The sequence below is a fragment of the Cryptomeria japonica genome, chromosome 10 (genome assembly GCF_030272615.1).
Source record: "Cryptomeria japonica chromosome 10, Sugi_1.0, whole genome shotgun sequence".
Taxonomy (NCBI): domain Eukaryota; kingdom Viridiplantae; phylum Streptophyta; class Pinopsida; order Cupressales; family Cupressaceae; genus Cryptomeria; species Cryptomeria japonica.
Window position 1 is genome coordinate 285478316 of NC_081414.1, and position 18223 is coordinate 285496538.

The following is an 18223-nucleotide window of genomic DNA, read 5'->3' on the forward strand; positions in this document are numbered from 1 at the left end:
TCATGAGCCTTGACAAGAACTCTAGGCATGAAAGGGGCATCTGTTATCTTGGTTTATTTTACCTTTAAGTTCCATTGATTTATGCTTCATTAAGAGACTACCCAATGTTGTTTCCAATGAGCCAATTTGGATCATGGACATAATGGGATCCACTCCCATACTTTTCTTTGTCAACCCACATCCTAGGTACATCACAATCATGAAGAATTCAAATGTGGCATGTAAAAAAATGCGTTAAATTATGTTATACTTTTTTTTCTCAAAAACTAGAAAACATAGTTTCAACACAATCAATACAAAAATTGACAGGGGAGACATCTTTTCCTCTATTTCAATATATTCAAACTCACTTTTCAAATTCAAAATATTTAAATTGAATTTACATAAAAAAATAAGATATCTATAAATTCACAATTATAAAACCTTCAAAATTCACTATTTTAAGAAATCTCAAATTTTAGAAAGTGAAAAGTACCCTTTAAGGTTAAATATGCAAAACAACCATTCTACACTATTATTTTCACATTACATGCAATTCTTGATAAATTGGGTATTATAATGATGCATTTTTTTCTAAAAATACATAAAATTTTACATGACAAATTATCTACTCTCTAAATTCATACTAAAAATGAATTTTGGGAGTATTTTATATGTTGAAGTAATTACGACACTTTATCTAGTTATTTAATTAATTAGGTCATTTTACTACATTATTCACTTCAGCTAAAGTTAGGTATTTTTTTCTTTTATGTAATTAGGCTAATAATAGCTTAAGTTGTCTCATTCATAATGATTGTGTCACTTGGCACTAGCTAAATTAATCTTCCATTAGGGTTTTCATCTAGGGTTTCATTCATCCTGTCATAAGGATTTATTTACCATTGTAATCATATCTTTGTATGAAATGAATACAAAATTTTGAGGTTGTATTGAGAAAATTATCCTTTTGTTGATTTCCCCATGTGACAAGTGGTGTGTTTGCAAAATTTTGTTGACTTGTGATGTTGAAATCATTAACTTCTACATGAGACTGGAGTAGATCCACTATTCACTATCCATAATCTTGAGGGATCCAACTTTGAAATATTCTTTTGTCTAGTTTGGGCTCAAGTGAAGGTTTCCATCATGTTTGCAACATCCCAAGGCCTATAGATTGGCTATCATTTTGTAAAAATATAAGTAGTTGGATTTTTTGGCTAATTAATCTAATTGCATACACAAATTAAGGAAAAATATAGGGGCCAACAAAAAATGTGGGTACTTTAGAGATAAATAGACATAAAAATGTACTAACCACACCTAGAAACCTAAATACCAAATATCATATTGTCAAAATAGAGAAAGTTAAAATCGAGGCAAAAATATTTTAGGCATACAAAAGTTCATGCAGAAGTACGGAATCCATATAAAAAATAGACATCAAAAACTTTAATGCACCAGAAAATAAATTTGTAACATCATAAATTACACCCTATGCAATTTCATGCTACATAAGCACAGGTTCGCTTTACGCTGATTAGAGAACCCTTTTAGCTTTTTTTCACTTGCCTACTTAGATTGATTTGTCAGCCTTTGTTTTTTCCTTTCTCGAGCCCTATTAACTATATGAATTATGGACACCTATGTGCCATCAAGACATCCGCACATTGCACTAGCATCCCACAAAAATTTAATCTACAGGTGATGATTGGAGCATTACGCCTACAATTGGTAGAGGTTGTAATACCTCCTACAACATGCAACAAATTTAGATTCACTTCTGAGTTGTGTATCTTTCCTTTCTAGGCTTTATTTTGGGCTCTCTATCATTCAAATTAATCTCTCTAGCACTCACATTAATTTCTCTAACATTCAAATTAATCTCTCTAGCATTCAAATTAATCTCTCTAGCAATCTAATTAATCTTAGAAGCATTCTCACATGTCTTTTTTCTCTCTCACATCTTGAATCTTTCTCTTGGTTCTCTTAATTACTTTGTGCTTGAGACTCCATCACCATTGTAATCACTAAGTTGTGTTTCAAGAGGGTTAAATGCTTCTTCTCTCTAGAAATCTAGATCCACTTTTTAGGTGTTGAAGGGGAGTTTCCTACCTTTTGTCTTTCTATTTATCATCTTATCTATCTCCATAGTATATCTAGTATCTCATTTATGTTGTATCTCATTCATGTTGGTTTATCCATTAAATCTATCTTGCCTATCTTTGGAGGCGGAAACACTAAAATGTGGGTTTGACTATGGCAAAGCTCTAAAACATGACCCTAATATTTTTTTTGTCTCTTTGTTTTATGTGTATCTTTCTAAAGGAAGGGATATAATTGTTGGAGGCTACATTTATGGGCCCGTTGTATCATCTTCTTCCTTTACCTTGTCTTTTATTTCATATATATAGTTAGTTTAATCTCTATTAAATATTTAACTTTCATAAAACATTAAAACTTACATCCAGTCGCTTTGTATTCTTTGACACAAAACTCTATGCTCTATTTACGTGGGATGACAGTGCATTGCACATTATCCATGATCTACTTGTGTGTCCTTATATAGTGAGTTAATGAAGGACTCCAAATGATCTCTATGACGTACCTTTTCAAATTTTGTAATTAAAACCTTGTGATCTACTAGTACTTGATAGTTATCATCCTTTGTGCTTATCTTGAGTGGAGAGGTAGCTTGAGTGATTCCTCGAGAGGTTACCAAAGGCCTTTTAGTGTGGTTCAATTTTTCCCCCTCTAGGTATGTGCAGGATCATGAATGGACAACATGTGGCGATACTCTAACTAAAGTCTTGATTGATAGGCTAATTAAAAAATATCTAAACTTTCAAATGACATCACATTTTTTTGAATTTGAAACATGCATCACATTTTATACTTTGTATACTATAGGATTGAATAAATAAATTGAATTTCATAAAGTTTTAACCAAGTTATGGTGGTTAGACATACAACTTTTTTATATTATTAAAAAGTTATAAAAAATAATAATTAATTATTTATTTCCAAAAATATACAAAAAAAAATGTGTCACATCAAGACATCAGTCTTCTACTTATATCTTAAATCTTATAAAAAACTAATTATGATTTCACTGTGGTTAGGACACCTACTTCTTATCTTTTTCCCAAAATTTTAGTACCACTGCATTCAAATTTCAATTCTTTGTCAAATAGATTTTTTTTCTTCAGAAAATAACTAGTATCTTTGAAACTATATTTAATTTTCTACAAATTCTATTGCTATATATTTTTGAAATAATGTTGGTAACTTATTCAACTTTTTACGTCAAGTTGCTTAACTTTGTTTTTTCTGATTTTCATTGCCACTTAAGAGCCTAATTGGCCCATCATGATCTTGCACCTGCCCCTCTACATTTCGTTGAACCCAACATGATTGTTTGTATTTAGTTTAATTAGTTTCAAAGTACTTTAACATTTTCTTAGTTACATAAACATTTTATTACTCATGTTGGGTTTCTCCCTTACAGTCATTTGAAGTTGTCAAAGTGTTGTAGAGTTCATCTATGAGCTTTATGATCCAAACTACCTTTATACTTGTTGTGAGGAGAACTTCTACACTGAGTATTCAACTAAATTGTGATAGTCCCACTTATCATGGCATGATGTTCCTAGGTACCTGATCCTAATGATTTATTTTCTTCGTATCCTGTTAAGAGAATAACCATAGGGGGATCTTCTACATCTGGATTGCAACCAAACTCTTAGAATAATACCCCAACAAATACACCTCTTCCATCTTCTCCTGCTATCGATCAAGATTTTCCTCTTACAATTTTTTTTGATAATATTAATTCTTTGGAGGAGAGCCCGAGGGACTTCAAAGGGTTCCTAAATGAAGAGAAGTTCCTCTCCAAGATGACTCTATGCTTAATAGTTTTCGAGGTATTATTATCTTAGATATAAAGGTCCTGGAGTTCTTAGGGGCTCTATTTATGATCATGTGTTCTCATGTACCGCTTGTTGAGGCTAGCACCATAGATAGTCAATCTAATACCACTAGCACATAGATTTGTGTTGCTATCCCTAGAGTGTTACTGTACATGATAAATACTAGGCCTACTATTGATTCATCATCAGGTGGCACTATATTTGGAACTAATGTTTCTCAGATTCTCTTCTGATATATTGACATGGTTAATACTTCTACTACTTCTATTTCCACTACATAGGCTACTTTCACCAGTGTTGATGCAGGTGTTGGTACTAAACCTAGCACTCGTGCTAGAAGCACAGTACTAATTGTCATGCCTTTGCCTCTCCCACTTAACAATTCTATTTTAAACACTATCTTGTAGAATATGGGACAATTGTAGAACTAGGATTACCACTACTACATTTGTTGCCACCCAATCATTGCTTCTTTCTTAGTATTGTTGTAGTTCACTTGAATTGAGTATCTTGAACACTATTATCCCTAAAGGGGGATTGGGCATTTAAATTTGACCAATATAATGGAGAAGGAGGGTAACCTTGAACCAACCAAATTCTAAGGCTCACAGACTCAACCGGTAATCCCTGATTCCAAAGATCCTTACATAACACCAAGTCAAGCAATGGCTCAATATTACCAAAAAACACCTGGGGAGATCCAAAGGCTGCACTATGTCCACTTACAAATAGCTAAGACTTCTCAAGTTCTTGTGTGACTACACACAACTTTGCATATATACAATGAGTGGGCTATTACTAGGCTTAAGGGTTTGAATGGCCCACTAGACCAATTCAACACAAGGATCCTTGGAGGGGTGTTGTCACAACACATTAACACAAATTAAATAGGATTTCACGGCTTAGACTCACCAGAACATCAATTTGTCTCACTTGCCCACAACTAGAACCAATTACAATTAGGCCTCCATGTGAAGGAATCAGGTGATAAATTTTGACACCCTTAGGATATGAGAAAACAAGTTATATTTTCAGATACCCTTTTGGGATTTATCAAAAATATCTCAGTTTTCGGTATCGAACCAACTTGCAGATATTCCAACCAGTACTACACTAACATACCTAATAGGGCTATTAGACCTATTTGACTGAACGCCTTTCACAAACGTGTTTGGTTATCCTAAAGGGTGACCATCGCTGACCTTGAAATGTTATGTAAACCTCAAAAGTACTCTTCTACCATATTGAAACCCTTTTCCAGTGCTCTACCACTCAATTCTCACGCACTGCACTCATCAAACCAGTCTGTCACATAGAGATGGTAGACCTAGGGTTAGTTCTCCATCCTCTTCTCCCTATTGTATCCTCTTAATGGATTTTGGTACTTACATATGATACAGTGGCCTATCATCTCCTATAATGAAAAATTTTTTAGTTAAGGATTGATAGGCCAAAACCCATTATTGTAGTCAAACCCCAAGGGTTTAAGGGTTTTAGGCTATCTGATAGAGATTTTCTTGTAGAATGGGGACAAGATCCCTTCATGAATTCACACCAAATGAGAAACAAAGGTAAAACAAACTAGTTACAGGATCTGTGCCATGAGAATTATTTCCAATCCACCTTCAATATGCAATCAACAGAAATTAGATGATTTTTCTGAGTTTCCAACAGTTCTTGATGCTTCAATTTCTTTCCAAATCAACCAGCTCAACCAACATAAATTATTCAGTGTTTGGGGCCTTTAAAGGTGTTTCCCAAATGACCACAACCTCCTCCACTTTTTTTCAAAATGACTGACCGTTGGAGAATCACAACTTACAAAAAGTGCAAAATTGTCATGACAACAAATTGACAATATGACAACTTTTACATAATTCAACCAACTTAGACTCTAGACTATCATAGTCCCCCAAAATGATTACATTTGATTCTAAAACATAAAAAATGACTCAAATAGATTTGTGGTCACTTGATCCCTCAATTTAGACCATTGTGACCATTATTGACTCAATTTTCTCTACCCGACCCTAGATGACAATTTGACCCAACATGGGAAAACTTGTCACACTCCTAGGACATTGAGTTACAAAAAAAAATGACCCATAGTGTCTTATTAAATTTATTATATCTAATAGAAAATCATCTTTTTCTTGGTCCATGCCTTCATAGGTGGGTGCTCCTACACTAGATCCTAATGTTCATATTGATTCTTTCATGACTATTTGTAGTGATTATCATAACTTGTATTTTGTATTGTTGAAACTATTCTCTCGATCCCTTCATGAAACCACACTTGAGTGGTATAGTTCATTACCAGAATTATTCTATCAAATTATTTGATCAACTTATGAATGCCTCTTGCAAGTCGATTCAGGAAAAACTTGGAAGCAAGATTACTATAGAAGACCTTGTTCACTACAAGCAAAATCAGAACAAAAGGATTATAAATTTTATCTCTTTATATTAATAAATATCTATAAAGATCCCCTCTACCCTACAAGATAGTGAATTACAAAGGATGTTTATCAAAAATATGCAGCCCACACTAAGGGAGAAGTTGTCTCTTAATTATTTTTCAAATTTCACCAATATTTTTTCCACACTCATTGACTATCAGCATACATTGGCTTAGACTGCATAATCTCCTTGTGTTTACACTTTCAAGAAGGGGTTCTAACTATGGTAGATCTCTAAAGCACAACCACAACATTTTTGTCTCTCTATTTTCTATATAGGTTGCTAAAGAAAGTGTTATCTTTGTTAGAGGCTTCATTTGTGGACACATTGTATCATCTTCTTATTTTCATTTGTATTTTATATCTCATTTATAGCTATTTTATTCTCTGTTAATTATTTATTTCACTCAAAACATATTAAAACTTATATCTAATTGCTTTGTATTCTGGAGAAACAAGCTTTGTACTTTGTCTATATGAGATGTGAGTGCATTGCACTATCATCCACAACTTTCATGTGTGTCCTCAGGTAGAGAGTTAAGAAAGGTCACTAGAATATTTGTATGATGTACCTTTTTTTATTCTATATTTAAAAACGTGTGATCTACTGTTACTTAACAACTAGTGTACTTTATTCTTATCTTGAATGGAGAGGTAGATAGAGTGATTCCCCAAGAGGTTTCTAAAGGCCTTTCAATGTGGCTTACTTTTTCCCAATCTACAAAATCATGCAAAATAAAAATCAGTTTTTTCAACAAAATTAAAAAATAAATATTTTTTTAAAATGGGCATGAATTTTTTTACAGTAGTCTCCTTACATTTTGTATGTCTATGCATGTAGCCTTATGTTTGTACAAGAAATATTTTATTTAAAATATTCTAAATTATGCCACATCATCACACGTCATCCCCATGTCATCATCATTTGTGTCTAGTCAACTCATTGAGTAAGCACCATGTTAGCCACCAAATTAGAAGGTCAAATGGAATATCTTGACATCTTTTTGTTGACATCATGTCAATGTTAGCAATTCCAATGCCAAATAGGCCTCTTCAAGCCCTATCTCTTGCATTTTGACCCGCATGTGGATTTTTGGCCATAATGTTGGCATACAGGCTTGAACTTGTGCAAACGAGATATCATTAGAAAATTGATTCTAGCACTAACTTAATGGTATAGGCTTCTCTTATTTATTCTTCTCCAATTTTTTGTAATAGTCCTATGAATTTAGATCTTTAGTTTTTCACTGATGGGGCCATATCTTGTACATCTAGACTCCTTTTTTTTGCAAACGAATAGATATTGGAAATTTGGTGGATTCCTTTACATATATCTTAGGTCCATTTTTCTAGAGTTTTTCATCAAGTACCCATACAGTTAAGATTTATTTATTACTTCATCATTTATTAGCTTAAAATTTGTAAAAGGGTTTTTTTTTTTTTTTTCTATGGAGGGGTAGAATCATCATCTTTTAGATTCACATACTATCCTACCTTTTTCCTAATTTTAAAACCAATTCCAATTGTACAACCCTATATTGAGAAACATGCACCCCATAACTATCATAACTAGAAGACCAAGGTGACTATTTTCTTTGATCTAGGGGTTTATGGTCATGTTTAGATGAGACCCAACCAAATTAGACAATTCCATTTGAGATCCTTTAGCATAGGGACAAGATGGATGAGGCTATGGGTTTGATAGGCATCCGTGTTTTAAATTGTCTCTAGTTCCATATTGATTCATGCAACACTTGTAGGGCTAGGTGGCTTAAATTTGAGGAGATTTTTGAGGGTATTAATTAGTTATGTGATCTTCAACTCAAGAGAGATATGACATAATTGGTACATAATTCATTCCTCTCCATTGAGGAATTTTTGGAGAATTTCAAATTAATGATCAGACCACTTTTACAAGGTCGTGGGAACGACAAGGTTCACAAAGAGTGCATCTTTTATGATTTTTCCAAAGCTTTGAGGACTCTTTCAATTCTTTGTCATTGTATCCCACCATGGATTATTTGGTTACCACTTTCACTATGCCTTCATTTGAGGTGTTTTGTGAGCACCTGACACAGTAATAGGCAAAGTTGACATAACTTGATTTAGTATCTGGGTCCATATCATAGGTTTTGGTTTCTTAGACATCTATGAGGAAAAAATGGAAGAAGAATCATTTAGGTTTACGCTCTACCCAACTAGATTCAGAGTCTCATGCATAAGTTTTAAATTATTTCTCCTCTTCCAAGAGGTCTTCATCTAAGAAGTACAAGCCTAAGTATGCCTATTGCACTAGGATAGGACATGATGAACATCATTGTTCTACAAAGTAGGTATATGAGTTAAAATATATTCTTCAAAAGAATCATATTCATTCGCCTTTATCTAGTGCATCCTCTTCTACCCCTTCATGACCTTGAGATTCTGGGTCCTTCTATGGCATGAGGTGAATACTAGATAAAATTCCATGCTCTCTTTACATAAATTCACCTTTAGTCTAGCAAGTGGCTTCTTGATTTGGGAGCCTCTCATCATATGGCATCATCTGAGGGTATTTTCTCCTCTTTCGAGGATGGCACATTTATACACATTTTGATCGGTAATAATAATTACATGAGTGTTTCTAGGAATGGTTCTATTAAAGTTGATGGTGGTACATTAAATAATGTCCTTTGTCTCCCTTCATTATCTTACAACCTCTTTTTCATTTACTAAATTATTGATAGTGTAATGAGTAAGAATGTTGAGCTCACCCTTGAATTATTTCTCATCAAATATTTGCATAGTAGAGAGCTTATTACAGTTGGTAGTGTTGAGCATGCATCACAGTTATATGAGTTCTCACCTTTTTCTCCCATTGAGCATGTAGTTTGATTGATTGGTCCTAACTCTCTTGCATCTAGAGTCGATAAGGTTTTATCAAAATAACCAAAAAAATTGTGTAGGTGAATATGAAAGCACTAGAAAGCTAAGTGGTAGAGGTAGTACATAGTGCCATATAAATAAATGACTTCCAAACTAACAAATTCAAGAAAAAATTGATTGGTGTTAAATTTACGGTCGTGCAACTTAAATATTTTCTCATAACTACTAGGACTAATATAGATGTAGATCAGGTAATCATTGAAGTATTATAAAATAATTTAGAAGAACTGAAGCCACAACCCATCAGATAAAAATAAATGTTGTTGACTTTAGTAATATAATAATATTCATGAAAAAAATGGTTAGCCAATATATTTTATTGCGATGGTTAGAAACCTAAATATAAACCTAAGATCAACTAATAAATAGTCTAATGAAGTGAAAAATAACTTGGAAACAAAAATAGAGTCAACTAAAGAAGAAATAAAGTCATTACAAGGCAAAAACAAAGAGAATTTTTTTCAACAAGATGGTTCAAACTATTTAGATCTTCATAAATAACCCATTGTATAAGAAAATTGAATATTTTATGGCCTCCTTTGTGCTAGAGCACTAAATCTTAGATTTTTTAAGGATGTAACATGATATCATCAAGAAATGATTCAAGTTCAAAAAAAATAGTTCTAAATTTTTGTAGGATCAGTATTACCTTAAAATTTGAAGCTTTATTGAGAACCTGTATAATATTTAATGCCATTAACTTTTATCTTACATGATGTATTGAATAAAAGTCTACTGAGCTATTGATAAAAGGTTTTATACTACAAGGAAAAATGAAGTTATACAAATAGGCTATAAAATGGACACCAACAATCAATAAGATAAAAAAAATTAGCACTAGACTTACCAAATTATTAATATATCCTTAAATTTTTCTTTTGGGGGCAATGTACATCATTATGGTTATTATTTAAATTTAAATACTCATTTTCATGCACATTCATAGTTTAGATGTAGTTTCTAATAGTGGCAGTATTGAGCTTAAGGTAAACTCTAACTCTCAAGTTGGGTAACTAGAACTTTATATTTTGAACCTATCTTTAGATATTTATCTTGACCTCCTTATTGATATATGGGGAGTCTATATAATTTTTCAAAAGGATATTATATATGTGTAATATCAGTTGAGTGGCCAATGCACTTAATGTAAGTAGTTGTTGTCCAATGGTTTTATAATTTAATTATTTCCTTATTATTATACTATTATGTGTGTACATTTTTTTTATTATGGTATTGTAAGCTTCTAAGCTCTACATTGGTTCTAAGAATGTATGTATTTAGTATTTACTCTTCCATGCACTATTTTATTTCTATATTATCTTCCATTTTCCCAGCATTAGGATAAGACATCAATATTTTGGTCACATCCCAATTTTTTTGATGGTTATGTAGGGTATATTGATCTAGACCATGGCCAAAGACCAAATCTCATGCTTCCATTAAAAAAAAGGGGCATTATTCTTACCTCTTGATATAATAATTTAGGGATTAATTTATATTTATGTAAAAAGTCTAGTGATCATTGGTCCACTCTTACATATTAATATCTTCAATTTTATCCTTCTTAGAAAATATATCCCCTTTTAAATGAATTTTATTTCTACCTACCTTCAAATAGTTTAATTAACTTTATGATCATTGAACCTTTATAAAAGGTAGAAGCAGAATAACATTAAAACAAGCATTTCTAGGTCCTCCCATGCATAGTGCACAATTAATTTAGGCTACTTTATTCTATTATTTATCATGTGTCAAACTACCTATTTTGTTTTATCTTTATTTTATTTTCTATCCATTTTGATCTCTCTCTTTTCTATTGAATCTTGCATGTAGTTGTTGTGTTCTCAAGAAACCTTACTGTGTATTTTTGGGAATCATCGATTAATTTTATTAGTCTACCTTTTTATTATATAGACAAGAGATATTAAACCACTTCTTAACTTGTTTTTTATGACTATCTATATTATTTCAATACTATGAAGTATGCATTACCAATTATTTACTGAATAGAAACCAATTTCACAACATGCAATCTAGTTTGTTTTACTGACTCATTATTATTCTAAGAAAACAAGCCTTATGTTTCATGAAGGGTCCTTTATGATGCTATTAGTGATTCCTAACATAGGCAATAAATTTCATTACGTCATGAATAGAGTAAAAGAGAAGACTATTAAAAAAAATTATAGATAAATGAAAAATTAAAGAAATAGAGGAGAAAGGAGGTATTATAAGAACTCAAATCATCCATGTGCAATTCAAGTATCCCTAATAGAGTTATGGCATATGGTAGATATTAGATTTATGTCTTGATTGTGGGTAGAGATAACTTTGTCAATGGTTTAGATGCATATCTAGTCATGGAAAAATATCTAAGCATGTGTGCAACAACAATTTCTTTTATATTTGTGCAATCCACTTTTTCAAAATTTTGATATCTAGTAAAATAAAATGGAGTAAATAAATTATGTGCATGAATCATCTAATTAAATGAGACCTAATACAACCTTACTCTAGATCTAATTTTATTTGGATGTGAAAAATTAATAATTATTCTACCATCTACATGCAATTAAATTATAATAGACTGTAAAATAAATAACAAACAATCTTAACAATATTGTGAAATAACTAATTTATAATAAAAACTTATAAATTTAAATTTCAGATAAATAAATTTACAGAAAAATACTTAACTAGACACTAAAATCATATATTGATTAACATCTATATATTAAATTAATTAAACATATAAGTTTTGTTCCCTACAATTCCATATGATCTCCCACCATCATCTCCTCTTGTTTTAATAAAATGTGTCTGTACATATTTGTTCATATGCAAACTTTTTAACTTTAATTACTCATCATAAATGAGAAAACAAAAGGCGACGAAGATTATCATAAAATCAATTATTATATATAACAATAAAAGACGATGCCAAAACTCGATCTATACGTTATTATATTAAAGTTTGAAAGGACAAGAGCTAAAACTAAGACAACTCTCGAATAACTCTACCTGGGACATAAGTGGACGTCACCCGAATGTTTTTAGCTATTTGATATTTTCAATGCGTTTAGATGAATATCAACACAAATCATTGCTCTATGATTACTTAGTAAGTAACGAGAATCTTACCCTAAAAGATTTTATAATCTATACTCTCCAGAATTATCAAGAATTTTGGCTGCTTACGGTATTCAGCCTGCAATACCGGTACACATTTCTTCGAATATCCCTAGATGTCGTGTCTCATTTCAACGAGGCATCCATTTGTCTTAATAATTTAGAATTTTCCAAAAATCCTTCTGAAATTCAAGCGCTTAAAATATTATTCAGCGACCCCTCAAGATGCCCTTTCTAGTGCGTCCCGAAGTATCTTTTATATGCTTTTGTTTTATACTGTGCTGAAAGCCTTATATAGAGCAGCATCCCGCATTCTATTCTCCAATTAGTACTGTTAGTGCTCATATTTACTTGCAATTTCTTCTTAATTCTAGTTTTCTGAGGTGAAACAGCAAATGGGTCGTACTCTAAACAAGAAGCTCCTTGCTGTTATGGTCCCGTTTCCTGCACAAGGCCACATAAATCCCATGTTTCAGCTAGCGAAGAAGCTTGCAGTCGAGGAGGGATTTGCTGTTATGTTTGTTAACACCGACTATCAACACGAACGCATGGTAGGAGCTAATAGTAACAAAGAGTCGAGCTTAGTCAGAGAGGCTCAAGAAATCGGTATTCGATTATTGTCGATCTCTGATGGATTAGGTCCTCATGAAAGTCGAAATCAGTTTTCGAAGATGGTGAGATCAATGGAGGCCACCTGTGGGCCTTTACTTTGTAAACTGGTTGATGAGATCCAAGAGGAGGAGGGACTGGCTGTTACCTGCTTGATTGTAGACTTAATTTCAGCCTACTGGGTATTAGAGGCAACCCAGCACTTGGATATATCAAGAGCTGTCTTTTGGACAGGGCTTACTGCCTCATACTCCACCTTCTATCATGCTCCAACTCTTATCTCTTCCGGAATTATAACTTCCGAAGGTAAGAAACCACTGATTTCGTGTATTATATTTGTAGTACTCTTTAAAAGGAATATTGTTCAACCTTTTACTTCTGATTTTGTTGTAGCAGGTACACCTACTGATCATCGTATGGTCGAATACGTTCCTTGGGCGCCCCAAATCCATTCTAGTCAGTTTCCATGGCTCCTTCCAGGAAGCGAAGATCAGGACTTTCTTTTCCTGATGACCCTTAGATGTATTGAAAGCGCAAAAGGGCTATTCCATTTTACCAATACTGTAAATGAACTAGAAATCCCAATTCACAAATCCTTTGCAAAAGAAGATCAAGTTTATTCCATAGGTCCCTTAATTCCTTCACAATTTCTTGATGCCCAATCGGAAAGGACAATGGGTACAATGAGCACGGGCTTCTGGACAGAGGAAGTTGAGTGCCTCTCATGGCTGGACAAACAGCTTCCGAAATCTGTGATTTATGTTGCATTCGGAAGCGTAGCTATTTTGAACCAAACACAGTTGGAGGAGTTTGCCCTGGGGCTGGAGGCCACTCAGAGACCATTTCTGTGGGTTCTGCGGTGTGATCTACTTAATGGAGAGCCTGCAGTGCTGCCGTCAGGATTCATGGAACGCACAAAACATCTTGGCTGCTTTGTGTCCTGGTCTCCACAGCTAAGAGTCTTGTCCCATCCTTCTGTAGCCTGCTTCGTCACGCACTGCGGGTGGAATTCAACTCTTGAGAGCATCACCATGGGTGTTCCAATGATCTGTTGGCCTTATTTTGCAGACCAGTTTATAGACAGCTCCTTTATATTAGAAGAGTGGAGAGTCGGGCTGACTTTGAATGCAAACATGAAAGGGATTATAGAGAAACGTGAGGTCCAGGAGATAGTCGAGAGGTTATTAGATAGTAAGGAAGGTGCTGAGATAAGTGAAAAAATGAGTACGCTGAAGAATATGGTAAGGACTGCTGTGAGAGAAGGGGGGTCGTCTAATATCAACTTCAGAAAGTTCGTAAATGCCATGAAAAACACTTGATTAGTCAGTGTTTACCGTCATCAAGTCCTCAGCAAATAGACCTGTCATAGTCGCAATTAAAGTGTGACCTGAATTCTTGCTTTTTCATCCCAATATAAGTCACTGTTTAGCGTGATTGATTTCCCAATACTCCGCTGTTTAAAGTCCTCAGTAAATAAACTTGGCGTAGTCACAATTGAGGTGTGATCTGAATTGTTGCTTCACCGTCCTTCTATAAGTAATTTTTTCAACAAGTGAACGTGACCAGCTCTACTTCTTCCATGCATATTAAATAATTACTTTATTTAATATCACTACATTTTTAAGTTCCTGCTCATAAGGTGGGGAACTAATCTTTTCGGTTAAGCAATTTTGTCATTAGTTCTTGTTGAAATATGAAAGGTGAAGCCTAATGTTTCTCGTTTTAATTAATTTTGTAAATTGTTAAATATGGATGAAAAAAACAATGATTGTTTGTTGGTGTTTTTGCTGTGGATAGTTCTGGTTTTCATTAAAAAAAAATATTTATTTAATAACATTATGTGAAATGTAATATAAGATGTATATCTTATGTTTTTAATGACATTATTTTTATTCGTTACATCATGAAATGTTATTGTGACACACAAACATATAGGTGTCTTCTATAAAATATTTGCGGCAGTAGGAAGGCAGTTCCTTATTTTACGTGGCTTGTTTAAACATACACATTTTGCATACATTTGTAATAAAAAACACGCAAGGAATCCTTTTTATAGTAGGCAACTATGCCTTCAAGAACTATAGGAAGATAGGTATTGGTTCCTCTCATTTCAATTAAACTTGTGCTCTAGTAAGAAGATAGCTTTGTTTTTTCATATAAAAAAGGAAGAGTGAACAATTGTCCAATAAAATCACAAGAGATGCATTATAAGGTGTATACCCTAAGATTCTTATGGCAATTATTTTTTGGTTAAACCATTAAACTTTCTCTTGACACAAACATATAGGTGTCGTTTGCAAAATATCTATGGTTGTAGGATGGTTTTTCCCAATTTCATGTGGCTTGTCTACACAAACACATTTTGCATACATTTATAAAAGAAAACATGGCAGGGATCATTTTCATTGTAGGCAATTGTTTCTTCAATAACAACTAGAGGAAGATAGGTTTTTATTTATCTAATTTCTATTAAAATAATCCCTTGTTAGGGTTTCAAAATATTTTTCTTGCAAATTTTATTGATTAGTTTCATTGAAAGGACAACATAATTTTATAGAATCTTTTTTTACAAAGAGGTAAAGATTTATTCAAAAATCACAGAAATACCAAGTTTTGGCCTTAGGCCCACCAAGATAGCAATAGAAACTAAAAGGATCCTTAAAAACCACCAGCACCACCACTAAAAAGACCAGTGACCATAGCATTAGATTCGACCATCGAAATTCCAATGATAATACCTTTTTGAAAAGATCGACAATCCAATCAACTCCTCAAGATTTATGTCCATGTAAAATTTCAGCCCAATCAGACAACCAAGTCAAAAGTTATGACCCCGCGAAGTCCTTGCATCAAGGACGAAATGCCCAGAAATTCCCAACCAAGGAGAGGCTAAGTTCAACAATGGTTGAGTTAACTAACACATCAGGTACCTCCACTTGATGTGCACTAACCACACATTTATCCTGAGGAGCAAGACTGCCAGAAGATTTCCCCATCTTTGTAGGGCTTCCACCCTGGAGTTTCCTCGCATAAGTCAAAGATTCAAGTTCTGCGAAAAGGTCAAAACGGTACTAAGGAGAAGAAGGGAAATAGGAATAATTTGCCATCAGAGGGTTCTCTTGAAAAGCATGGCAGTCATGTGCAACAACGATATGGGACCCAACCAGTTGGGAAGCCTGTAAAGCCCCCCCTCGCCCCCAGCTTCAGCCATAGGAAAACTAGAGGGAGACAAGCAACACACGAGGAACGTCTGGCCAAAAGCAGCTAGCAAAATGCTGCCATGAGAGACAGTCAGAGAGAGCTCCCAAGTTTTTTCATTTTGGTTGTTTTGCCCATCCTTAGACCTCCCTTGCTACCTTAAGAACTGATATTTTATACTCTGGCACTATTTGTTATTGTCTACTCTACTCACTTGTAACTTTCTTAATATTGGATCTACAACTACACAAATATAAAATAGGGAAAAGGGTTATGTTGATAGAGGCTTGCCTATATCAAACCCTATGTTAGTTCTCTCACATCCATAATTTTTGGCAATGTGATAGGATGCATGGCCTTATAAGGACAAAGACTAAACAAATGACAAAATGCTAAAATGACGAGATATTATCTCAAGTATGAAATCTTTTGAAAGAATCTCACACAAATCTTGATGTGATGCTCAAGAAGTCATACAACATGTTAGTGTATTCTTGCAACATGGAATACCATAGCATACTTGATCACAATTGTTGTAGAAGACTTGAATCATTCAGTTTTTTAACTTTCTCATTGCCTAATTATATTTCCTTACTCAAGAGTTTAGATTGTTCATTTGGATATTTTAAACTATGAAATGAGAAGGGATGTCATATTATTACAAAAATTGTACCCTTTCAAAATGTATTTTTGGGATAGGTTGATAGAGGGTAATCACACAATAGTGAGTCCCACTTTTTGGTTGAAATAGGAAATTGAAATCAACATTCTCAACTAAATCTTCACTTTCTAACACATATAGTAGCTAAACTGTTAAAAATTTGAAGATGTTTGGTTTTATGGGATTTTCTCTATAGATTCTAAACATGTATACTTTTTTTAAATTTGAAATTAAATTATAATATTTTTCACAAAAATTTTAATAATTTGTTTTTTTATAGTAAACAATATTAATTTTTTTAACATATATTTCAATAACTTATTTTTAAAAGTAAATAATTTTTTTTTAAAATGATATTAATGTCACCATGCATAAATTTCTTATAAAAGGGATAAAATTTTAATTTTTTAAATGTATATTTTTGACACCAATATTTAGTGCTTTTCATTTTGTTTCATAATGCTTTATTGCATTGTTTTAATTAATTTTTTAATTTAAATTAATTATAATATAGACATAGGTGTACATGTTGTTATGCATAAAATAATTTGTGTATTGAAATTCAATTTTTTTTATTGAAACAAAGACATCAATACCTAATGCATAGATATTGTTAAAAAAAATAATCCGTAATTTACTATTTTTTCACTTGTATAAAATAGAGAACTTGATGTGTAGTGAAAAACTATGTTCAGTAAAACATTAAAAATAAATCTATAATAAAAACCAAATATATATGGAAAGGTTTTAGTAACTCATACCCTACCTTCTATCATGCTCCAACTCTTATTTCCTTCAAAATAATAACATCCAATAATAAAAGTCCTATAATTTATTGTGTTGTATTTGTAGTAGGTACTCTTATAAGAAATCTTCTTCCAAGGATACTGATTTGCATATGATCTTGGTGGTAGGTTCACCTACAAAACATCTTATGGTTAAATATGCTCCCTCGACGTCCCAAATCTATTCTAGCTGGTTTTCATGGCTACTTACAGGAAGCAAAGATTAGGAATTCCATAACCTAATGAGCCTTAGATTTCTTGAAAGCACAAAAGAGTTATTCCATTTTTTAACTAGAAATCCCAATTCACATATCCTTGGCAAAAGAACATAGAGTCTATTCCATAGATCACAATTTCTTTATGCCCAATCTAAAAGGACAATTGGTACAATGAGAACAAGATTTTGGGCAGAGGAAGTGGAGTTCTTATCATGGTTGGACAAAAAACTTCCAAAATATATGATTTATGTGTCATTCAAGAGCTTAGCTATTTTGAACCAAAACTTTTTCGAGGAGTTTTCTCTGTAGCTAGAGACCACTTAGGTTGGGG

General features: G+C 33.0%; 1 protein-coding gene across 1 annotated transcript; it reads left to right on the forward strand.

Annotated features, from left to right (window-relative positions):
• The first annotated feature begins 12816 nt into the window (after positions 1-12816).
• Positions 12817-16298, forward strand: LOC131055548 (UDP-glycosyltransferase 85A5-like). The gene is made up of 3 exons (XM_057990015.1): positions 12817-13336; positions 13427-14271; positions 16035-16298. Exons 1-3 carry the CDS (start codon positions 12817-12819, stop codon positions 16296-16298), a joined length of 1629 nt encoding a protein of 542 aa, XP_057845998.1.
• Positions 16299-18223: the final 1925 nt, after the last annotated feature.

What these genes read in the sequence shown, in the direction of transcription:
- LOC131055548 (XM_057990015.1), top strand. Translation starts at nt 12,817, where the DNA reads ATGGGTCGTACTCTAAACAAGAAGCTCCTTGCTGTTATGGTCCCGTTT. An exon ending in CGGAATTATAACTTCCGAAG is followed by an intron (nt 13,337 to 13,426) that starts GTAAGAAACCAC and finishes TTGTTGTAGCAG; the next exon opens with GTACACCTACTGATCATCGT. An exon ending in TGAGTACGCTGAAGAATATG is followed by an intron (nt 14,272 to 16,034) that starts GTAAGGACTGCT and finishes CCATCTTTGTAG; the next exon opens with GGCTTCCACCCTGGAGTTTC.